At 49.3% G+C, this 24692-nt stretch overlaps 1 protein-coding gene across 3 annotated transcripts in view; it reads left to right on the top strand.

The window, feature by feature from the left end:
- kcnd3 (potassium voltage-gated channel, Shal-related subfamily, member 3) overlaps positions 1 to 24692 on the top strand; it is a 348776-nt gene that overhangs the window by 284216 nt on the left and 39868 nt on the right. For all 3 annotated transcript variants that reach the window (XM_046364947.1, XM_046364946.1, XM_046364945.1), the window contains exon 3: positions 13723 to 13891. In XM_046364947.1, coding sequence (XP_046220903.1) covers positions 13723 to 13891 — 169 coding nt within the window. The remainder of the gene's footprint in view (positions 1 to 13722; positions 13892 to 24692) is intronic.

The following is a 24692-nucleotide window of genomic DNA, read 5'->3' as shown; positions in this document are numbered from 1 at the left end:
GAGGGCTACTGGTGAGCGCTACTACTCAGGTCTCTCCATCAAGATCCTGTACTACCTTGTCGGTCCATCTACGCTGGACCGGTTCGGCTGCTTCCTGCAGTGCCTTGATAGACTCTGGGGCTGAGGGTTGTTTTATGGACGAAGCATGGGCTCGGAAACATGACATTCCTCTCAGACAGTTAGGGAAGCCCACGCCCATGTTCGCCTTAGATGGTAGTCTTCTCCCCAGTATCAGATGTGAGACACTACCTTTAACCCTCACAGTATCTGGTAACCACAGTGAGACCATTTCCTTTTTGATTTTTCGTTCACCTTTTACACCTGTTGTTTTGGGTCATCCCTGGCTAGTATGTCATAATCCTTTCTATTAATTGGTCTAGTAATTCTATCCTATCCTGGAACGTTTCTTGTCATGTGAAGTGTTTAATGTCTGCTATCCCTCCTGTTTCTTCTGTCCCCTCTTCTCAGGAGGAACCTGGTGATTTGACAGGAGTGCCGGAGGAATATCATGATCTGCGCACGGTCTTCAGTCGGTCCAGAGCCAACTCCCTTCCTCCTCACCGGTCGTATGATTGTTGTATTGATCTCCTTCCGGGGACCACTCCCCCTCGGGGTAGACTATACTCTCTGTCGGCTCCCGAACGTAAGGCTCTCGAGGATTATCTGTCTGTTTCTCTCGACGCCGGTACCGTGGTGCCTTCTTCCTCTCCCGCCGGAGCGGGGGGTTTTTTTGTTAAGAAGAAGGACGGTACTCTGCGCCCCTGCGTGGATTATCGAGGGCTGAATGACATAACGGTTAAGAATCGTTATCCGCTTCCCCTTATATCGTCAGCCTTCGAGATTCTGCAGGGAGCCAGGTTCTTTACTAAGTTGGACCTTCGTAACGCTTACCATCTCGTGCGCATCAGAGAGGGGGATGAGTGGAAAACGGCGTTTAACACTCCGTTAGGGCATTTTGAATACCGGGTTCTGCCGTTCGGTCTCGCTAATGCTCCAGCTGTCTTTCAGGCATTAGTTAATGATGTACTGAGAGACATGCTGAACATCTTTGTTTTCGTTTACCTTGACGGTATCCTGATTTTTTCACCGTCACTCGAGATTCATGTTCAGCACGTTCGACGTGTACTCCAGCGCCTTTTAGAGAATTGTCTCTACGTGAAGGCTGAGAAGTGCGCCTTTCATGTCTCCTCTGTCACATTTCTCGGTTCTGTTATTTCCGCTGAAGGCATTCAGATGGATCCCGCTAAGGTCCAGGCTGTCAGCGATTGGCCCGTTCCTAAGTCACGTGTCGAGTTGCAGCGCTTTCTCGGTTTCGCTAATTTCTATCAGCGTTTCATTCGTAATTTCGGTCAAGTGGCTGCCCCTCTCACAGCTCTTACTTCTGTCAAGACGTGCTTTAAGTGGTCCGGTTCCGCCCAGGGAGCTTTTGATCTCCTCAAGAAGCGTTTTACATCCGCTCCTATCCTTGTTACTCCTGACGTCACTAAACAATTCATTGTCGAGGTTGACGCTTCAGAGGTGGGCGTGGGAGCCATTCTGTCCCAGCGCTTCCATTCTGACGATAAGGTCCATCCTTGCGCTTATTTTTCTCATCGCCTGTCGCCATCGGAACGCAACTATGATGTGGGTAACCGCGAACTGCTCGCCATCCGCTTAGCCCTAGGCGAATGGCGACAGTGGTTGGAGGGGGCGACCGTTCCTTTTGTCGTTTGGACTGACCATAAGAACCTTGAGTACATCCGTTCTGCCAAACGACTTAATGCACGTCAAGCTCGTTGGGCGTTGTTTTTCGCTCGTTTCGAGTTCGTGATTTCTTATCGCCCGGGAAATAAGAACACCAAGCCTGATGCCTTATCCCGTCTCTTTAGTTCTTCTGTGGCTTCTACCGACCCCGAGGGGATTCTCCCTGAAGGGCGTGTTGTCGGGTTGACTGTCTGGGGAATTGAGAGACAGGTAAAGCAAGCACTCACTCACACTGCGTCGCCGCGCGCTTGTCCTAGTAACCTTCTTTTCGTTCCTGTCTCTACTCGTCTGGCTGTTCTTCAGTGGGCTCACTCTGCCAAGTTAGCTGGCCACCCCGGCGTTCGGGGTACGCTTGCTTCTATTCGCCAGCGGTTTTGGTGGCCTACTCAGGAGCGTGACATGCGCCGTTTCGTGGCTGCTTGTTCGGACTGCGCGCAGACTAAGTCAGGTAACTCTCCTCCTGCCGGTCGTCTCAGACCGCTTCCCATTCCTTCTCGACCATGGTCTCACATCGCCTTAGACTTTATTACCGGTCTGCCTTCGTCTGCGGGGAAGACTGTGATTCTTACGGTTGTCGATAGGTTCTCTAAGGCGGCACATTTCATTCCCCTCGCTAAGCTTCCTTCCGCTAAGGAGACGGCACAAATCATCATTGAGAATGTGTTCAGAATTCATGGCCTCCCGTTAGACGCCGTTTCAGACAGAGGCCCGCAATTCACATCACAGTTTTGGAGGGAGTTCTGTCGTTTGATTGGTGCTTCCGTCAGTCTCTCTTCCGGTTTTCATCCCCAGTCTAACGGTCAAGCAGAAAGGGCCAATCAGACGATTGGTCGCATATTACGCAGCTTTTCTTTTCGAAACCCTGCGTCTTGGGCAGAACAGCTCCCCTGGGCAGAATACGCTCACAACTCGCTTCCTTCGTCTCCTCTGTTCTCGTCCCAGCTCGCCGAGTCCAGCATTCCCTCCGCTCAGGCTTTTGTCCAACGTTGTGAGCGCACCTGGAGGAGGGTCAGGTCTGCACTTTGCCGTTACAGGGCGCAGACTGTGAGAGCCGCCAATAAACGTAGGATTAAGAGTCCTAGGTATTGTCGCGGTCAGAGAGTGTGGCTTTCCACTCGTAACCTTCCCCTTACGACAGCTTCTCGCAAGTTGACTCCGCGGTTCATTGGTCCGTTCCGTGTCTCTCAGGTCGTCAATCCTGTCGCTGTGCAACTGCTTCTTCCGCGACATCTTCGTCGCGTCCACCCTGTCTTCCATGTCTCCTGTGTCAAGCCTTTTCTTCGCGCCCCCGTTCGTCTCCCCCCCCCCCCGTCCTTGTCGAGGGCGCACCTATTTACAAAGTACGGAAGATCATGGACATGCGTTCTCGGGGACGTGGTCACCAGTACTTAGTGGATTGGGAGGGTTACGGTCCTGAGGAGAGGAGTTGGGTTCCATCTCGGGACGTGCTGGACCGTTCGTTGATTGATGATTTCCTCCGTTGCCGCCAGGGTTCCTCCTCGAGTGCGCCAGGAGGCGCTCGGTGAGTGGGGGGGGTACTGTCATGTTTTGTCATTGAGTATCATGTCTTGTCCCTGTGCTTCCCTTCTATTCGTTTCCCTCTGCTGGTCTTATTAGGTTCTTTCCCTCTTTCTATCCCTCTCTCTCCCCCTCCCTCTCTCCCTCTCTCACTCTCTCTCTCTATCGTTCCGTTCCTGCTCCCAGCTGTTCCTCATTCTCCTAACTACCTCATTTACTCTTTCACACCTGTCCCCTATTTTGCCCTCTGATTACAGTCCCTATTTCTCCCTCTGTTTTCCGCTTCTGTCCTTGTCGGATCCTTGTTTGATGTTTGCTGTTCTGTGTCCTTGTTCCGCCCTGTCGTGTTTTTGCCTTCTTCAGATGCTGCGTGTGAGCAGGTGTCTATGTCAGCTACGGCCTGTGCCTTCCCGAAGCGACCTGCAGTCTGTGGTCGCGTCTCCAGTCGTTCCTCTCTACTGACGAGAGGATTTCAGTTTTCCTGTTTTGTATTTACCTAAGATAATATCCAGGATTATCGTTTTTGTTTAAGACTGGAATAAAGACTCTGTTTCTGTTAAGTCGCTTTTGGGTCCTCATTCACCAGCATAACACCAATAGTTCTTCCCGGCTGTGTGTAATAACACGTGAGATTTCCTGGGCTAACAATGTAAGAAATAATATATTTTAAAAAACTAAACACTGCCTTGTTTCCTAAGGACTCGAAGTGAGGCGACCATCTCTGTTGGCGCCATCTTACTAACGTTTTCAAATGTGGGAGTAATGATTAATAAATGGTTAGAAAAGTGTTTGTAAATGCCTTACGTTTATTATGGACCCTTAAAATATAGTGTTACCAAAGAACGTTCCAAATTGTTTAGGCTGTCAGTCCAGATGGGTTTAAATGAATGGAATAAATGGAACACATTATTTTCTCAACTGGAATCCAATCGTTCAAAAAGTACATCTGTGAGGCTTTGTGTGGTCCTGCCGCAGTGGAGGAACGGGAGGGGGGGGAATTACTACAGAAGTACTCAACTCTATGGCACTTCCATTAAATTGCTCTCATTTTGTCTTTCAAAGCAGTATGTGTGTTTGTGCGTGCGTGCGTGCGTGCGTGCGTGCGTGCGTGCGTGCGTGCGTGCGTGCGTGCGTGCGTGTGTGTGTGTGTGTGTGTGTGTGTGTGTGTGTGTGTGTGTGTGTGTGTGTGTGTGTTATTACTCGGAGTGGAAAACCATTAGAGCTGTATGGTAGTTTGAGGAGCAACCTCTCTCCTTACTTATCTCTGATGAATTCAGTGTGTGAGTTCCCTGATGGCTCTACACAGCATAATGCATCGCATCAGGGAGAAGGAGATGGATGGAGTGGGACGTCTAACTGGATGCCTTCTTTGATCTCACTCTGCCGCCATTTTGTCTGTCTGAGGCTCCCCATGCGACAGCACATATCCTATATCTGTACATTATGATCCTATAACCACAAAGAATCCACACTAAACAATGTACTTCGAAAGTAACAACACGTAGTGGGATTTGTTTGGCCTATGGGTGAGTTATGTTTACAGAAGTTATGCCTTGAAAATGTATATTTTCACATTTATTGTTGTTGTTGCTGTTGTTGTTTAATCATCTTTGGCTGGATAGTTGGGGAAATTTGGGATTTAGAGTTGAGAGAAGCAGAGTCCTGTCTCTTCTGGCCTCAGGCTGTATGGTGCTGCAAAAACAGATATAATATACGTTGACAAGAAAACCTAAAGTCTAGCCATACAAAGGATATTCGCTACCGTAACTCCACCCCTGATAGGGTGTCAATTAGCTGTGAACAGAGTGCTTGTCAATGTTCTGCATTCTATCCTAGTTAATGTGATGAATAAATAGGATTAGTTGTGAGCTCTTGTGTATCGCTACTCCTAAGCTGGCTATTTTATGGCCCAGCTTTAGGAGAAAACAATTATTGTTGCTATGGATTACACGTTTAATACAACTCATTATGCCCCAGATACCATTTCTGTATAGAATGCTGCATTTTGTATAATATTTTAATGCGCAATTATTTCTGTACTGAGACGTTAAATATATGTAAAGCCTGGCACTGCCATATGATGTTTTTGACTATGAGTCAATTTGTAGTCAGACTGTGTCTAGGTACCTATACCTTTGGCACTAGAAGCCAATAAAAGCAAATGACCAACACTTTCTACTCAGGAATACCAAATAAGCACCTTTAGAAATAAAGTTTAGTTGTTTCTTTTTCCATAGACTGGAGTTTTATTGCTGTCCTTAGTCGTTTAAAATGAGTTGTATTCTTTTTATTGCTCTTTTTATTCTGACACAGTGGCTTCCTCTTGGGAAGGGACAGATCTATTATGTCCAGTGTAATTGTGTTTGCATTTGAAACACGGCCGTGATTGCTTTTTGACATCTGAATATTCCAGATTGGATGGGCTAAATGACATTTGAGAAAATGTCCCGGGCTCCCTAAGCCCTCGTCTCCGCTCCTGCATGCTCTCTTCCACTCCTCTCCCCTCCTTTGCTCCTCCTCCCCTCCACTCCTCCTCTCTCCTCTCCCCTTCGCTCTCTTTCCATCTGCTCCCCTCTCCCCTATTTAATTGGTCACTGGAAAAGCGGTTGTTTGCAAATGTATGGAAGCATGCGAAACTGTGTCCTATTCCAAAAGACTGCAAAGAACCCATTACTCCTGCCAATAGTCGACCAAATAGTCTACTCCCTACACTCAGTAAGATATTGGAGGGTATTGTGAGTATGGAAAAGAATGATCTGATTACAGCCAATCAGCATGCTTATTGCAAAAACCATTCCACTACCACTGCATTGGTTGACATGACTGACCGGTGGCTCAATGCTATGGATAGTGGCAGGTTTGTAGGTGTACTATTTTTAGATTTCAGTGCAGCATTTGATTAGTGGATCATGAAATTATTTTGACAAAATGAATGCATTATGGTTTTGAGGTAGCATTGAATTGGGTACAGTCATATCTAACTGACAGGAAACAGTCTACCTATATCAATGGTTCATTTTCTTCCCCTAATGTGTTAAACTGGAATACCGCAGGGCAGCTGCCTTGGGCCACTTCTCTACTTAATATACACCAACGACCTTCCCTATCCCTTGGTTGAAACTCAAGCTACTATATTTGCAGATTATACTACAATTTATGCAGCAAGACAATCGGTTCAACAGGTACAGCAAGCTTTGCAAGGAGATTATCAGGAAATGGGTTTGCCAAAACAAACTTGCTTTAAACACCAAGAAAACCAAAGTTATGTTGGTCTGTTCAACTAGGAGAAGGCCAAAACAGCATGGGATACAATTAAGTATGGGAGGAGAACAATTTGAAGAAGTGGCAGAATGTATTGGTTTACTTCTGGGGAAAGAGAGGCGGACCAAAACGCAGCGTGGTGGTTATTCATGGTACTTTAATAAAGACACTATACATGAATAAACTAACAAAACAATAAATGTGCAACAACCTAAACAGAACTATCTGGTGCAAACACAGAGACAGGAACAATCACCCACAAAACCCAACACCAAACAGGCTACCTAAATATGGTTCCCAATCAGAGACAATGACTAACACCTGCCTCTGATTGAGAACCATATAAGGCCAAACATAGAACTAGACAAACTAGACATGTAACATAGAATGCCCACTCAGCTCACACCCTGACCAAACAAAACATAGAAACAATACAAAGCAAACTATGATCAGGGTGTGACACAGAAACCAAACTACTGGGAGTGCAACTAGACAACTGCTTATCATGGTCGTCTCAAATAACTAATCTATGTAAAAAAAAAAAATTCAAACAGCCTGCATAATCAGGATAGCTAAATATTTACTAGGGAAAATCCTTCAGCAAATAACACAGGCATTGGTTGAGAGTCAGGTGAACTACTGTTCGGTGGTCTGGGGAAATGCATCATCTAGTGAAGTTAGGAGGCTGCAGAATGCACAGAATAAAGCAGCAAGGATTGTTTTAAGGTGGAGATATGGTTCCTCTGTTGCAGTCATGCACAGTTTTCTTGGTTGGTCATCAATCGACAAGACAATTGAAAAAAACATGCTTATCTTATTTTATAATATACAATATTTAAAACGGCCAAGTTCTATTCACAACGGTATTCAGTTGGTAAGAGACAGACATCCGTAAATACTAGGAATAGATTGTCCACCATCTATGCGTTATCCAGACAGAAAAAAGAAATGGGCAAAAGAACATTTCGATTTAGGGCAATAAAGAAATGGAATAAATTAACTGAGCAAACTAGAAACCTTTCAATATATAAGTTTAAACATTATTTTAAAACAATTTAAATATAGTATATAGAAAGGTTGTGGAACTAAAGTAGATGAAGAATCAATATTTTTTTAGATTGAGTATTTATTGGATCATTATGCTAGTGTATTATGTATGTTTGTAATAGTGTGTTATATGTGAAAGTGTGTTTGTATTTTAATGTTAAGGACTCTTGGAAGATTAGTCCAAATGGGGACTAAAAGAGATCCTAATAAAATAAAATAAAATCCCCTCCACTCTGCTCATCCTTCCCCTCCTCTTCCCTCCGCTCCACTTCCCTCTCCCATCCACTCCACTCCCCTCTCCTCTCCACTTCCCTCTCCCTCCACTCTCCCCTCCACTTCCCTTTCCCATCCACTTCCCTCTCCCCTCCACTTCCCTCTCCCCTCCTCTCCTCTCCCCTCTGCTCTATTTCCATCTGCTTCCCTCTCCCCTCCACTCCACTCTCCCCTCCACTCCACTCCCCTCTCCTCTCCACTTCCCTCTCCCCTCCACTCTCCCCTCCACTTCATTCTCCCCTCCACTCTCCCCTCCACTCTGCTCATCCCTCCCCTCCTCTTCCCTCCGCTCCACTTCTCTCTCCCCTCCACTCCACTCCCCTCCACTCTCCCCTCCACTTCCCTCTCCCCTCCACTTTCCTCTCCTCTCCTCTCTCCCCCTCTGCTCTATTTCCATCTACTTCCCTCTCCCTCCACTTCCCTCTCCCCTCCACTCCACTCCCCTCTCCTCTCCACTTCCCTCTCCCCTCCACTCTCCCCTCCACTTTCCTCTCCCCCCACTCTCCCCTCCACTCTGCTCATCCCTCCCCTCCTCTTCCCTCCGCTCCACCTCCCTCTCCCCTCCACTCCACTCCCCTCCACTCTCCCCTCCACTTCCCTCTCCCCTCCACTCCACTCCCTCTCCTCTCCACTTCCCTCTCCCCTCCACTTCCCTATCCCCTCCACTTCCCTCTCCCCTCCACTCTCCCCTCCACATCCCTCTCCCCTCCTCTTCCATCCGCTCCACTTCCCTCTCCCCTCCACTTCCCTCTCCACTCCCCTCTCCACTTCCCTCTCCCCTCCACTCCACTCCACTCCCTTGTCCTCTCCACTTCCCTCTCCCCTCCTCTCCACTCCCCTCTCCTCTCCACTTCCCTCTCCCCTCCACTTCCCTCTCCCCTCCACTTCCCTCTCCCCTCCTCTTCTATCCGCTCCACTTCCCTCTCCCCTCCACTTCCCTCTCCACTCCCCTCTCCACTTCCCTCTCCCCTCCACTCCACTCCCTTGTCCTCTCCACTTCCCTCTCCCCTCCTCTCCACTCCCCTCTCCCCTCTACTTCCCTCTCCCCTCCACTCTCCCCTCCACTTCCCTCTCCCCTCCTATCCTCTCCCCTCTGCTCTATTTCCATCTGCTTCCCTCTCCCCTCCACTCCCCTCCCCTCCACTTCACTCTCTTCCCCTACACTCACCTCACATTTCTGCTCCCCTCTGCTCCTCTCCCTCCCCTCACCTCTTCCCTCCACTTCCCTTCCGCTCCCCACTCCCCTCTTCCCCTCCACTCCCCTCACCTCACCTTTCTGCTCCCCTCTCCCCTCTGCTCATCTCTCCCCTCCACTCCTCTCCCCTCCTCTCCTCACCCCTCTGCTCTATTTCCATCTGCTTCCCACTTCCCCTCCTCTCCCCTCACCTCACCTTTCTGCTCCCCTCTCCCATCTGCTCCTCTCCCCTCCCCTCACCTCTTCCCTCAACTTTCCTCTTCCCATCCTCTCCTCTCCACTTTCCATTACCCTCCACTTCTCTCCACTCCTCTCTCCTCTCTACTCCACTCTCCCCTCCACTCCCCTTACCTTTCTGCTCCCCTTTCCACTCCGCTCCTCTCCCCTCCTCTACTCTCCCCCCGCTCCACTCTCTTCCCCTCCACTCACCTCACCTTTCTGCTCCCCTCCCCCTCTGCTCCTCTCCCCTCTCCCTCCACTTTCCATCTCTCACCTCTTCCCTCCACTTCCCTCCGCTCTCCTTTCCCCTCCACTTCCCTCTTCCCCTCCTCTCCACTTCCCTCTACCCTCCACTTCTCTCCACTCCCCTTACCTTTCTGCTCCCCTCTCCACTCTGCCCTTCCCCTCCGCTCGCTCTGTCCCTCTCCCCTACACTTTCCCTCCCCTCCCCTCCACTCGCCTCTCCTCCCCCTCCTTCCTCTCCCCTCTCCACTCCCCCCTCACTTTCCTCTCCCCTCCACTCCACTCCTCTCTACCCTCTGCTTCTTTCCACTCCCCTCTCTCCACTCCCCTCTGCTCCTCTCTCCACTCCCCTCCGCTCCCTCCCTCTGCTTTCCAAATCTGTCTCCACTGACCCTCTGCTTAACCCACTGTCCACTCCCCTCCGCTCCTCTCCCTCTGCTTCTTTCCACTATGTCTCTCCACTAACTTTCCTCTCCCTCAAATCCCCCCTTCACTTTCCATGAATCCCTCCACTCCCCTCCCCTCTGCTTCTTTCTACTCCTCAAACAGAGATCTTATGGATGTGGTAAAGTGAACCCCTCTGCTCTCCTCCACTCTTTGCTCTCTTCCATCTGCTCCCCCCTCTTCCTCTCCGCCCCTCTCTGCTCCCCTTGCTGCCGGGTCATTGTCAGTTCTGAGAACCTGATTACACGTCTTTTCACTCGCTCCTCCACATTTCCAATTATCCCTTTTAGGTGTGGCAGGTAGCCTAGTGGTTAGAGCGTTGGACTAGTAACCGGAGGGTTGCAAGATCAAATCCCCGAGCTGACAAGGTTCAAATCTGTCATCCTGACCCTGAACGAGGCAGTTAACCCACTGTTCCTAGGCCGTCATTGAAAATAAGAATATGTGCTTAACTAACTTTCCTATAAAGGTCAAATAAATGTAGATAGATCCATGAATAAATGCTTATAAAGGTTGCTAATAAGGTTAAGGTTAGCCCACGCACTGCTTTGATATAGGTATTTCAAAAGGTCAAACAGAGATATTATGGATGTGGTAAAGTGAACACACTCTCCTCTACTCTCCACTTCCCTGTTCCCCTCCCCTTCGCTTCACTCCCCTCTGCTCCCCTCTTCCCCCCGCTATTCTCCCCTCTGCTTCTCTCCACTACCCTCCACTTCCCTTGCACTCTCTCCACTCCCGTCTTCCCCTCCTCTCCACTGCTCCCTCCGCTCCTCTCCCCTCCTCTCCCCTCTCCCCTCCACTCCTCTCCCCTCCGCTCCTCTCCACTCCACTCTCCTCTGCTCCTCTCCCCTCCACTCTCTCCCTCCACTCTCCCTCCACTTCCCTCTCCCTCCACTCCCTCTCCACTCTCCACCACTTCCCTCCTCCTCCCTCTCTGCTCTATTTCCATCTGCTTCCCTCTCCCCTTCCTCTCCCTCCACTCCACTCTCTTCCCCTCCACTCACCTCACCTTTCTGCTCCCCTCTCCCCTCTGCTCCTCTCCCCTCTCCCCTCCACTTCCCCCTCACCTCACCTCTTCCCTCCACTTCCCCTCCGCTCTCCTCCCTCTCCACTTCCCTCTTCCCCTCCTCTCCACTTCCCTCTACCCTCCACTTCTCTCCACTCCCCTTACCTTTCTGCTCCCCTCTCCACTCTCCTCTTCCCTCCGCTTCCCTCTGTCCCTCTCCCTGCACTCCCTCCCCCTCCCCTCCACTCGCCTCTCCACTCCCCTCCTCTCCTCTCCCCTCTCCACTCCCCCCTTCACTTTCCTCTCCCCTCTACTCCCCTCCTCTCCCCTCTGCTTCTTTCCACTCGTCTCTCCACTCCCCTCTGCTCCTCTCTCCACTCCCCTCCGCTCCTCTCCCCTCTGCTTCTTTCCACTCGTCTCTCCACTCCCCTCCTCTCCTCTCCCCTCTCCACTCCCCCCCCCCTTCACTTTCCTCTCCCCTCCACTCCCCTCCCCTCTGCTTCTTTCTACTCCTCTCTCCCCTCTGCTCTCCTCCACTCTTTGCTCTCTTTCCATCTGCTCCCCTCTTCCTCTCCGCTCCTCTCTGCTCCCCTTGCTGCCGGGTCATTGTCAGTTCTGAGAACCTGATTACCGTCTTTTCTCGCTCCTCCACATTTCCAATTATCCCTTTTTAGGTGTGGCAGGTAGCCTAGTGGTTAGAGCGTTGGACTAGTAACCGGAGGGTTGCAAGATCAAATCCCCGAGCTGACAAGGTTCAAATCTGTCATCCTGACCCTGAACAAGGCAGTTAACCCACTGTTCCTAGGCCGTCATTGAAAATAAGAATGTGTGCTTAACTAACTTGCCTATAAAGGTCAAATAAATGTAGATAGATCCATGAATAAATGCTTATAAAGGTTGCTAATAAGGTTAAGGTTAGCCCACGCACTGCTTTGATATAGGTATTTCAAAAGGTCAAACAGAGATATTATGGATGTGGTAAAGTGAACGCACTCTCCTCTACTCTCCACTTCCCTGTTCCCCTCCCCTTCGCTTCACTCCCCTCTGCTCCCCTCTTCCCCCCGCTATTCTCCCCTCTGCTTCTCTCCACTACCCTCCACTTCCCTTGCACTCTCTCCACTCCCGTCTTCCCCTCCTCTCCCCTTTCCTCCACTCGACTCTCTCCTCCACTCCCCGCTTCCCCTCTGCTCCTCTCCACTGCTCCCTCCGCTCCTCTCCCCTCCTCTCCTCTCTCCTCCGCTCCTCTCCCCTCCACTCCTCTCCCTCCGCCCCTCTCCCCTCCGCTCCTCTCCCCCTCTGCTCCTCTCCCCTCCCTCCTCTCCCCTCCGCTCCTCTCCCCTCTGCTCCTCTCCCCTCTGCTCCTCTCCCCTCCCCTCTGCTCCTATCCCCCTCCGCTCTCCTTCTCCTCCACTCCGCTCCCCTCTCCCCTCCTCTCTCCTTCCCCTCCTCTCCCCTCGCCGCTCCCCTCTCCTCTGCTCCTATCCCCTCCACTCCCCTCCCCTCCGCTCTCCTTCCCCTCCACTCCGTTCCCCTCTCCCCTCCTCTCTCCTTCCACTCCGCTCCCCTCTCCCCTTCTCTCCCCTTCTCTCTCCTTCCACTCCGCTCCCCTCCGCTCCCATCTCCCCTCTGCTCTCCTCTCTTTTCCGGTCTGCGCTCCCAAAGGTTGATGTTTTCTCCTGTCACCTAATGAAAGCACTGAAGTCTCTGAGAGGATCAACTGGAGGCAGACTGACTGAGGAGGTTAAGGTCTCTTCTGAGAGAGCTGTGTGGAAGGGCTGATATTCCATCTATCTAGCGCAACTCAGAACAGTGTGTGAATGTTCCTTATTGAAAGAAGTCTGAATGCGTTTTGGTCTGTTCTGTGTGAATGAACTCCATCTGAACAAACCTCTTTCTCCCTCTCTCTCCTCCCTTCTCTCTCTACTCCCTTCTCTCTCTCCTCCCTTCTCTCTCTCCTCCCTTCTCTCTCTCCCTACTCCCTTCTCTCTCTCTCCTCCCTCCCTCCCTTCTCTCTCTCTCTAATCCCCTTATCTCTTCTACTCCCTTCTCTCCCTACTCACTTCTCTCTCTCCTCCCTTCTCTCCCTACTCCCTTCTCTCTCTACTCCCTTCTCTCTCTACTCACTTCTCTCTCTCCTCCCTTCTCTCCCTACTCCCTTCTCTCTCTCCTCCCTTCTCTCTCTACTCCCTTCTCTCTCTCCTCCCTTCTCTCTCTACTCACTTCTCTCTCTCATCCCTTCTCTCCCTACTCCCTTCTCTCTCTACTCCCTTCTCTCTCTACTCCCTTCTCAATCTACTCCCTTCTCTCTCTACTCCCTTCTCTCTCTCCTCCCTTCTCTCTCTCCTCCCTTCTCCTTCTCCTCCCTTCTCTCTCTCCTCCCTTCTCTCTCTCTACTCCCTTCTCAATCTACTCCCTTCTCTCTCTTTCAACTCCCTTCTCTCTCTACTCCCTTCTCTTTCTCCTTACCCCTTCTCTCTAATCCCTTCTCTCTCTTTCTACTCCCTTCTCTCTCTTTCAACTCCCTTCTCTCTCTACTCGCTTCTCTCTCTCCTTCCTTCTCTCTATACTCCCTTCTCTCTCTCTCCTTGCTTCTCTCTCACTCTACTCCCTTCTCTCTCACTCTAACTCCCTTCTCTCCCTCTCTACTCCCTTTTCTCCCTCTCTACTCCCTTCTCTCCCTCTCTCTCTCTCTCTCTCTCTCTCTCTCTCTCTCTCTCTCTCTCTCTCTCTCTCTCTCTCGCTCTACTCTACTCTTTCTCTCTCCTTGCAGATATGGAGACATGGTTCCTAAGACGATTGCGGGGAAGATATTTGGTTCTATCTGTTCTCTGAGTGGGGTGTTGGTCATTGCCCTGCCTGTCCCAGTCATTGTGTCCAACTTCAGCCGCATCTACCACCAAAACCAGAGAGCTGACAAAAGACGGGCACAGAAGATGCAGGTAAACATAGTTTGTTACTACCTCAGAGGTTTGGACTGGAGGGAGACCTTCAGTTCAGGGAGCCATCTGAGCCCACTCTCCCCCGGAGAAGAGCAGAGAGATGGGAAAGGCGCAGGGCTCATGTCCCCATAGAAAGGAATTCTCTAGATAACGTATGAATATCACACACACAAACACACACAAGCACAGTTATTCACATGATATAAACAGTAATCAAGTGACACATCCACTACTTGTTGCTCACTGAATGCGACCCTGGTGTCGTTTCCCCAGGAGAGCAATAACCCTGTGTAAAAACTCATTCAGAGGGAAGAGCCGTTGGTTATGTCATGAAACAGTTCATTCTCCATTAACCTAGACATTTGAATGCCTTTTGCCATAGTGTGTGAGCCATACAATCCAGGCGCAGCAGAGAGAAGATAAACTGAGGAGTCACAGCCTGTCACTGTACTAATGACACTCGCCTATCACTGTCATCTCACAGCGCACTGTTTGTGTGTGTGCTTGTGCATACAGGCGTGTGAGTGCGTGCGTGCATGTATGTGTGTGTGTGAGAGGGAGAGAGGGAGAGAAAAAGAGCGAGAGAGGGGCGGGGGGGGGGGGGGTTGGGGGGTTATCCCTCACACCAGGCCCTGTCTCAAATCTCTTCAGTATTTGTTATTACTTAATTAACTGTAAACTAATTGTCTGAAAATCACCAGGGGCCTGTTTCCTTGTGTGTGGGGACCAGACAGTCTAACAGGCTGATGATGAGTCAATCTAACCATATAGGCTCATCATACAACATTCCTACTACTGTTAGATACAGTCTAGCCGTTCTAGTCCCCTATCCCAAACCCACCCCTAATCAATGAATGCTGATTGGCTGAAGTCCAGCCGTTCTAGTCCCCTATCCCAAACCCACCCCTAATCAATGAATGCTGATTGGCTGGAGTACAGCCGTTCTAGTCCCCTATCCCAAACCCACCCCTAATCAATGAATGCTGATTGGCTGGAGTACAGCTGTTCTAGTCCCCTATCCCAAACCCACCCCTAATCAATGAATGCTGATTGGCTGGAGTACAGCTGTTCTAGTCCCCTATCCCAAACCCACCCCTAATCAATGAATGCTGATTGGCTGAAGTCCAGCTGTTCTAGTCCCCTATCCCAAACCCACCCCTAATCAATGAATGCTGATTGGCTGGAGTACAGCCAGTCTAGTCCCCTATCCCAAACCCACCCCTAATCAATGAATGCTGATTGGCTGGAGTACAGCTGTTCTAGTCCCCTATCCCAAACCCACCCCTAATCAACGAATGCTGATTGGCTGGAGTACAGCTGTCCTAGTCCCCTATCCCAAACCCACCCCTAATCAATGAATGCTGATTGGCTGAAGTCCAGCTGTTCTAGTCCCCTATCCCAAACCCACCCCTAATCAATGAATGCTGATTGGCTGGAGTACAGCCAGTCTAGTCCCCTATCCCAAACCCACCCCTAATCAATGAATGCTGATTGGCTGGAGATGAACACATGACTGTTTCACAGGTGGACACCAGTCTCTGGTTAAAAGACTAGGGGCTCTATTCAATCAGATCTGCTTTAACCCACATCTACATAACAGTTGTTTTGGCGTGTCGGAGGTGGAACTGCATTTTTTACAAGCATTACGCTACACCCGCAATAATATCTGCTAAATATGTGTACGTGACCAATAACATTTGATTTGATTAGAGCTGTCAAATCCACAAGCGGTATTATACCTAAAGCGGACCTTGCCTTGTTTACCAGTTGGAACACTGGAATGTCAGATGTGATCTACACCTTGATTCGGTGATAGAAATCTTTTAATTTTTTAAGAAATGTTTTATTTCAAATGTATTTAACCAGGTAGGCCAGTGGAGAACAAGTTCTCTTTTACAACTGTGACCTGGCCAAGATAAAGCAAAGCAGTGTGACAAAAACAACAACACAGAGTTACACGTCGATTAAACAAACATACAATCAATAATACAACAGAAAAATCTGTATACAATGTGTGCAAATGAAGTAAGGAGGTAAGGTAATAAATAGGCCAATAGTGGCGAAGTAATTACAATATAGCAATTTACACTGGGGTGATATATGTGCAGATGAAGATGTGCAAGTAGAAATACTGGAGTGCAAAAGAGCAGAAAAACAAAAACAAGTATGGGGATGAGGTAGGTAGTTGGTTGGATGGGCTATTTACAGATGGGCTGTGTACAGTTGCAGCGATCGGTAAGCTGCTCTGACAGCTAACACTGAAAGTTAGTGAGGGAAATAAATATAAGTCTCCAACTTCAGTGATTTTTGCAATTCGTTCCAGTCATTGGCAGCAGAGAACTGGAAGGAAAGGCGGCCAAAGTAGGTGTTGACTTTGGGGATGACCAGTGAAATATACCTGCTGGAGCGCGTGCTGCTTGTGGGAGCTGCTACGGTGACCCGTGAGCTGAGATAAGGCGGAGCTATACATAGCAAAGACTTATAGATTACCTGGAACCAGCGGGTTTGGCGACGAATATGTAGCGAGGACCAGCCAGCGAGAGCATACAGGTCGCAGTGGTGGGTAGTGTATGGGGCTTTGGTGACAAAACAGATGGCACTGTGATAGACTGCATCCAGTTTGCTGGGTAGAATGTTGGAGGCTATTTTGTAAATGACATTGCCGAAGTCAAGGATCGGTAGGATAGTCTGTTTTACGAGGGTATGTTTGGCAGCATGAGTGAAGGAGGCTTTGTTGCGAAATAGGAAGATTTAAATTTGGATTGGAGATGCTTAATGTGAGTCTGGAAGGAGAGTTTACAGTCTAGCCAGACACCTAGCTATTTGTAGTTGTCCACATATTCTTAAGTCAGAACCATCCAGAGTTGTGATGCTAGTCTGGCGGGCGGGTGCGGGCAGCAATCAGTTGAAGAGCATGCATTTCATTTTACTAGCATCTAAGCGCAATTGGAAGCCACGGAAGGAGTGTTGTATGGCTTTGAAGCTCGTTTGGAGGTTTGTTAACACAGTGTCTTAAGAAGGGCCAGATGTATACAGAATTGTGCCGTCTGCATAGAGGTGGAACTCTAACTGAGAAGTAGTTAGTGAACCAGGCGAGGCAGTCATTAGAGTAACCAAGGCTGTTGAGTCTGCCGATAAGAATATGGTGATTGACAGAGTCGAAGCCTTGGCCAGGTCGATGAAGACTGCTGCACAGTACTGTCTTTTATCTATGGCAGTTATGATATTGTTTAGGACCTTGAGAGCGACTGAGGTGCACCAGTGACCAACTCGGAAACCAGATTGCATAGCAGAGAAGGTACGGTGAGATTCTAAATGGTCAGTGATCTGTTTGTTCACTTTGCTTTCGAAGACTTTACAAAGGCAGGGCAGGATGGATATAGGTCTGTAACAGTTTGGGTCTAGAATGTCTCCCCCTTTGAAGAGGGGATGTCTAGCCCAGCTGATTTGTAGGGATCTAGATTTTGCAGCTCTTTCAGAACATCAGCTCTCTGGATTTGGGTGAAGGAGAAGTGGGGTGTGCGGAGCTGTTGGCTGGGGTTGGCAGTAGGGTAGGCGTAGCCAGGTGGAAAGCATGGCCAGCCGTAGAGAAATGCTTTTTGAAATTCTCGACTATCGTGGATTTATCAGTGGTGACAGAGTTTCCTAGTATCAGTGCAGTGGGAAGCTGGGAGGAGGTACTCGTATTCTCCATGGACTTTACAGTGTCCCAAAATCTTTTGGAATTAGTGCTGCAGGATGCAAATTTCAGTTTGAAAAAGCTAGCCTTTGCTTCCTAACTTACTGTGTGTATTAGTTCCTGACTTCCCTGAAAAGTTGCAAATTGCGGGGACTATTCGATGCTAGTGCAGTACACCACAGGGTGTTTTTGTGCTGGTCAAGGGCAGTCAAGTCTGGAGTGAACCAAGGGCTGTGTTTTAGGGAGCGTTTGACAGTGATGAGGGGTGGTCATTTGACCGTGGACCCATAACGGACGCAGGCAATGAGTGACTGCTGATATCCTGGTTGATACCTATGAGGGTGCCCATGTTTACGGATTTGGGGTTGTACCTGGTAGGTTCCTTGATAATTTGTGTGAGATTGAGGGCATCTAGCTTAGATTGTAGGACGGCCGGGGTGTTAAGCATATCCCAATTTAGGTCACATTGCAGTACGAACTCTGACAATAGATGGGGGGCAATCAATTCACATATGGTGTCCAGCGCACAACTGGGAACTGAGGGGGGTCTATAACAGTAAGGGACTTATTTCTGAGGAGATGGATCTTTAAAAGTAGAAGCTCAAACTGTTTGGGCATAGACCTGGACAGTATGAGAGAGAACTCTGCAGGCTATCTCGACAGTAGATTGCAATTCTGCCACCTGTAGCAGAAAAATGTTGTAATTGGGGATGGAAATGTCCACATTTTTGGTGGCCTTCCTAAGCCAGGATTTAGACATGGCTAGGACATCAGGGTTGGCTGAGTGTGATAAAGCAGTGAATAAATCAATCTTAGGGAGGAGGCGTCTGATGTTAACATGCATGAACCCAAGGCTTTTACGGTTGCAGAAGTCAACAAATGAGTGTGCCTGGGTACACCCAGGACCTGGGTTAACCTCTACATCACCAGAGGAACAGAGGAGGAGTAGGATGAGGGTACGGCTAAAGGCTGTAAGAACTGGTTGTTTAGTGCTTTGGGAACAGAGAATAAAAGGAGCAGATTTCTGGGCGTTGTAGGATAAATTCAGAGCATAGTGTACAGACAAGGGAATGGTAGGGTACGAGTACAGTGGGGGAAACCTAGGCATTGATTGATGATGAGAGAGGTTGCATCTCTAGAGGCACCAGTTAAGCTAGGTGCGGTCTCTGCATGTGTTTGGGGTGGGACAAGGGGGCTATCTGAGGCATGTTGAGCAGGACTAGGGGCTCCGCAGTAAAATAAAACAAGGAGAGCTGCCCTAAACAACAGTATACAAGGCATATTGACATTGGCGTGGGACGTGGACTCCACTTCACCATAGTTTTTCTACGCCTCTTTATCTGCCTCCGTGGCCTCTTAAAAACGTCGACCCTCACCGGACGGACGGGAGACTCCCGGCAGCTCCGGAGTGAAGGGCGATTCTGGCAGCGCCGGCGTGACGGACCGCTCTGGCAGCTCCTGGCTGACTGACGGCTCTGGCAGCTCCTGGCTGACTGACGGCTCTGGCAGCTCCTGGCTGACTGACGGTTCTGGCAGCTCCGGGCTGACCGGCAGCTCTGGCAGCTCCTGACTGGCGGGCGGCTCTGGCAGATCCTGACTGACCGGCAGCTCTGGCAGCTCAGGACAGACGGGAGACTCTGGCAGCTCAGGACAGACGGGAGACTCTGGCAGCTCAGGACAGATGGGAGACACTGACAGCGCTGGGCAGGAGGAAGGCTCTGGCAGCACTGGACAGGCGGGAGCACCTGTAGGAAGGAGACGGAGAGACAGCCTGGTGCGGGGGGCTGCCACCGGAGGACTTGTGTGTGGAGGTGGCACCGGATAGACCAGCACTGCCCAACCCTACCTGACTGAATGCTCCCCGTAGCCAGGCCACTGCGGCGAGGTGGAATAGCCCGCACTGGGCAGTGCTGGCGAACCGGGGACACCATGCGTAGGGCTGGTGCCATGTACCCCGGCCCGAGGAGACGCACTGGAGACCAGATGCGCTGAGCCGGCTTCATGGCACCTGGCTCGATGCCCACTCTATCCCAGCCGATACCAGGCAGACCTCCTTATACCGCTGCTCCTGCTGCTGCTGCTGCCTGTTACCACACTGCTTGGTCCTTTGGGGGTGGGTGATTCTGTAACGGGATTCGTCGTCCTCTGACGAGAAGTATGAGAGATCGGACCAATATCCAGCGTGGTACGTGTTCGTCATGTTTTAATGAACAAAATCACTGAACACGAAAATACAGAATAACAAATAGAAAGACAGAAAGGAAAACCGAAACAGTTCCGTGTGGAACACAGACACAGAAAACAATCACCCACCAAACACCGGTGGGAAAAGGCTACCTAAGTATGATTCTCAATCAGAGACAACTAACGACACCTGCCTCTGATTGAGAACCATACCAGGCCAAACGCAAAATACAACATAGAAAAACAAACATAGACTGCCCACCCCAACTCACGCCCTGACCATACTAAAACAAAGACAAAACAAAGGAACTAAGGTCAGAACGTGACAACACTGGACAAAAACAATCACGTCTTACTGCTGCTCCATCTTGGACATCATATGACATCATAAAAAATGAATGATTTTCTATTTGAAGGTCATTATTTCTATAGAGCCTACACTTTCTCATTCTAAACTTCTAACGCGAGTGGGGTGGGTGTGGCTTCGTGACAATGATCAAGAGCAGCTGCTCACCGATTTGACAGCTCCAATGCAGTTACACCTCCAACACCACCAAAACATCAGTTATGCGGGTGTCGGCTATCACAAGTTAACACTCGATCTGAGCGAGTGGCTCCCGAGTGGCTCAGCGGTCTAAGGCACTGCAACTACAGTACCTGGTTCGAATCCAGGCTGTATCACATCTGGCTGTGATTGGGAGTCCCATAGGGAGGCACACCATTGGCCCAGTGTGGTCCGGGTTTTGCCGGAGTAGGCTGTCATTGTAAATAAAAATTTGTTCTTAACTGAATGCCTAGTTAAATAAAGGTTAAATAACAAATAGGCCTAGGGTGACAACTGGGATATATTGTGTGTGCATCTGCTGGTGTGCACGTGTGTGTATAGGATGTTGTACGTGTGTGTATAGGATGTTGTACGTGTGTGTATGGGATGTTCTGCGTGCGTGTATGGGATGATCTACGTCTGTGTATGGGATGTTCTGCGTGTGTGTATGGGATGTTCTGTGTGTGTGTATGGGATGTTCTGCGTGTGTGTATGGGATGTTCTGTGTGTGTGTATGGGATGTTCTGTGTGTGTGTATGGGATGTTCTGTGTGTGTGTATGGGATGTTGTGCGTATGTGTATGGGATGTTCTGCGTGTGTGTATGGGATGTTGTGCATGTGTGTATGGGATGTTGTGCGTGTGTGTATGGGATGTTCTGTGTGTGTGTATGGGATGTTGTGCATGTGTGTATGGGATGTTGTGCGTGTGTGTATGGGATGTTGTGTGTCTGTGTATGGGATGTTCTGTGTGTGTGTATGGGATGTTCTGTGTGTGTGTATGGGATGTTCTGCGTGTGTGTATGGGATGTTCTGTGTGTGTGTATGGGATGTTCTGTGTGTGTGTATGGGATGTTCTGCGTGTGTGTATGGGATGTTCTGCGTGTGTGTATGGGATGTTCTGTGTGTGTATGGGATGTTCTGCGTGCATGTATGGGATGTTCTGCGTGTGTGTATGGGATGTTCTAAGTGTGTGTATGGGATGTTCTGCATGTGTGTATGGGATGTTCTGCGTGTGTGTATGGGATGTTCTGCATGTGTGTATGGGATGTTGTGCGTGTGTGTATGGGATGTTCTGCGTATGTGTATGGGATGTTCTGCGTGTGTGTATGGGATGTTCTGCGTGTGTGTATGGGATGTTCTGTGTGCGTGTATGGGATGTTCTGCGTGTGTGTATGGGATGCCGGCTGTTCATGCCCTCTGAGTGTTAGCTGGTCCAGTTCTCCACTCAGTGGTGCAAGATAATGTATGCTAATGAGTTCCTGTAAAGCGATGATGTGATTGGTCGCAGCGTGTCCAGGGGCCAAATTGGGCAACAGCATCAGCTAGCATCATAAAGACAGAGAATGGTAATCCTAGTTAGAGGGCATTATGACAAATCAAATCAAAGTTTATTGGTCTTGTACACAGTTTAGCAGATGTTATAACGGGTGTAGTGAAATGCTTCTGCTAATAGCTCCTAACAATGCGCTAGAATGTTCAACAAAATGTTAAACAAAACAAATTGAAATCAAGTGATAGTGTTTGTTTTAATTTTGGGGATGGCTAGTGATGACAGATCATGTTGTTATGTCATGTGATGTGCCATTCTATGCTGGGACATTGGTTTGGGTTGGGATTGTGTGTGTTGGTGGCTTGTATACATGCAAAACTCAGGCACAGAGTGTCTCCACTCCTCTCTTTCCAATCCTCTTCCTCATCCATCTCAGCGTGAGGGGCCTGGGATAATGTTTAAAGCAGTTTGAACCTGTCTGAAGAAACTGTGGCAGGTTTGTTCGTGGTCCCAGCGTACTGCCCAGCTTCAACTAACCACCTGTCTGCCAAGAGTGAGCACTCATATCCATCAAACCCAAGCACTCCGAGACAAATAGGTGCCGTGTACACAGAGAGGGCGAGTTGGGGGGGGAGAAAGAGAGAGGGGGTAAAGAGAAAGGTGAGAGAGGGGAAGAGGGAGAAAGAGGGGAAGAGCCGTAGGTGATATTTGTCCTAATGGTACATTCTTTCCTGAAATAGCTCTCTCCCACATGAGGTGTTGCGGAGAGCATAGGTGTGTGTGTTATACTTCCTGTCAGATACCTGACCTTGGTGTGTCCCCCTTTCCTTTCTGAGTCAGCCGCAGTGCAGTATCCCACCCCAATAACAAAATACACACTCAAATACCAAACACACACACCTACTCCATTCTGATAGAGTCAGAACCCTAGCACCTTATATCCCAGAAAAACACCAATGTCCGTTGTTGCTAAACCGTCAGTAATATACATTACTGTTGTGTCCTCTGGCATTCATTTAGCCCAAAATGCTTTATTAGTATTGACACATACAGTACCCGGCCATAAAACAATATTGCCATGGGAGTCATGTTAATTTAGCATGGCTGTGGCTATTTGTTAGGAGCTGCTGTAAATGAATTGCCTATATGGATACCCCAAGAGTTTCAACACGGTGCTGATTGGCAGTGTTGTATAATACGAAGCTGTTCGAACCACTGTACTGACAGCTGGAAGAAAAGAAGAAGAAAAGATGTTCCAACTGATGAATAACAGCATCGCTAAGCTGTTTTCAAAACCCCTAGGTGAACAGACTGCCTCTGATGACGTGTTACTGTGTCACCCTAGTGACAGCTGTTATGTCACCTTAATGACAGCTGTTATGTCACCCTAGTGACATGTGTTATGTCACCTTAATGACAGCTGTTATGTGTCACCACAGTGACACATGTCACGTCAATGACAGCTGTTATGTCACCATAGTGACATGTGTTATATCACCTCTAAGACAGCTGTTATGTCACCCTAATGGCATGTGTTATATCACCTCAAAGACAGCTGTTATGTCACCCTAGTGACATGTGTTATATCACCTCAAAGACAGCTGTTATGTCACCCTAGTGACATGTGTTATATCACCTTAACGACAGCTGTTATGTGTCTCCACAGTGACACATGTCACGTCAATGGCAGCTGTTATGTCACCCTAGTGACATGTTTTAAATCACCTTAACGACAGCTGTTACGTCACCCTAGTGACATGTTTTAAATCATCTCAAAGACAGCTGTTACGTCACCCTAATGACAGTGTATGGCAATGTAAAGAAGACTCTTATGGTGCAGTTAGTCATACTGAAGTTAGTCATACTGTAGTTTTGATAGATGATGTGGTCTGTCTGTCTGTCTGTCTGTCTGTCTGTCTGTCTGTCTGTCTGTCTGTCTGTCTGTCTGTCTGTCTGTCTGTCTGTCTGTCTGTCTGTCTGTCTGTCTGTCTGTCTGTCTGTCTGTCTGTCTGTCTGTCTGTCTGTCTGTCTGTCTGTCTGTCTACAGGAGGAGTGTAGCCTACTGTATGATAGAGTCATCATCATTAGGCTGCTGTTTCCCTCTCCTGCCCCCGGGGTCTGGTAATGATCATACCACAGGGTTTAAAGACACCATAATAGCCAGAACATACTTTGACACACGCTATTGATTAATGCTCCATGGTAGCTAACTGCTGGATGACAGTACACTATGCTCATGTATTGAAGTGTTCATTTGTTCATCCATTAACTAGAGAGGAGAAGAAGATAAAAATAAAGAATAGAACAGGAGAGAGAAAAAATAAGAAAGTAGAGGAATAAATAATTCAAGAGAGGAGAGGAGAGGAATACAATGAAGAGTGAAGGGAAGAAAGAAGAGGAGAATGGACAAGATCATGCTGACACCATCTCCCCCCTCCTCCTAGACAAGATCATGCTGTCACCATCTCCCCCCTCCTCCTCCTAGGCAAGATCATGCTGTCACCATCGCCCCCTCCTCCTTCCCCCTTCCCTCTTCCCTGCTTCTCTAGCTCCCTCTTCCTTACCTCCTCCTTCCCTCCTCCCTCCTCCTTCCCTCTCCCTCCTCCATCCCTCCCCCTCCTCCTTCCCTCTCCCTCCTCCATCCCTCCCCCTCCTCCATCCACCTTTCATCCTCCTTCCCTCCCCCTCCTCCTTCCCTCTCCCTCCTCCATCCCTCCCCCTCCTCCATCCACCTTTCATCCTCCTTCCCTCCCCCTCCTCCATCCACCTTTCATCCTCCTTCCCTCCTCTCCTCCATCCTCCTTCCATCCTCCTTCCCTCCGTCATCCTTCCTCCTCCTTCCCTCCTCCCTTCCTCCTCCCTCCTCCTTCCCTCCTCCTCCTTCCCTCCTCCCTCATCCTTCCCTCCTTCCTCCTCCTTCCCTCCTCCTCCTTCCCTCCTTCCTCCTCTGTCTCTCCTCCTCCTTTTCCTTCCATCTTCCCACCTCCTTCCCTCACTCCTCTTGCTTCCCTCCTGCTGCTTTCCTCCTCTTTCTCTTTCCCTCCTCCTTCCCTCCTCCTCCTTCCCTCTGCCTTCTCCCATCCGTCTTCATTCTGCTTTAATCGTTAGCTGCTCTGGGGCTCCC

This window comes from Oncorhynchus gorbuscha, linkage group LG10, assembly GCF_021184085.1.
Source record: "Oncorhynchus gorbuscha isolate QuinsamMale2020 ecotype Even-year linkage group LG10, OgorEven_v1.0, whole genome shotgun sequence".
Taxonomy (NCBI): domain Eukaryota; kingdom Metazoa; phylum Chordata; class Actinopteri; order Salmoniformes; family Salmonidae; genus Oncorhynchus; species Oncorhynchus gorbuscha.
This window is presented reverse-complemented; position numbering and strand designations above follow the sequence as displayed.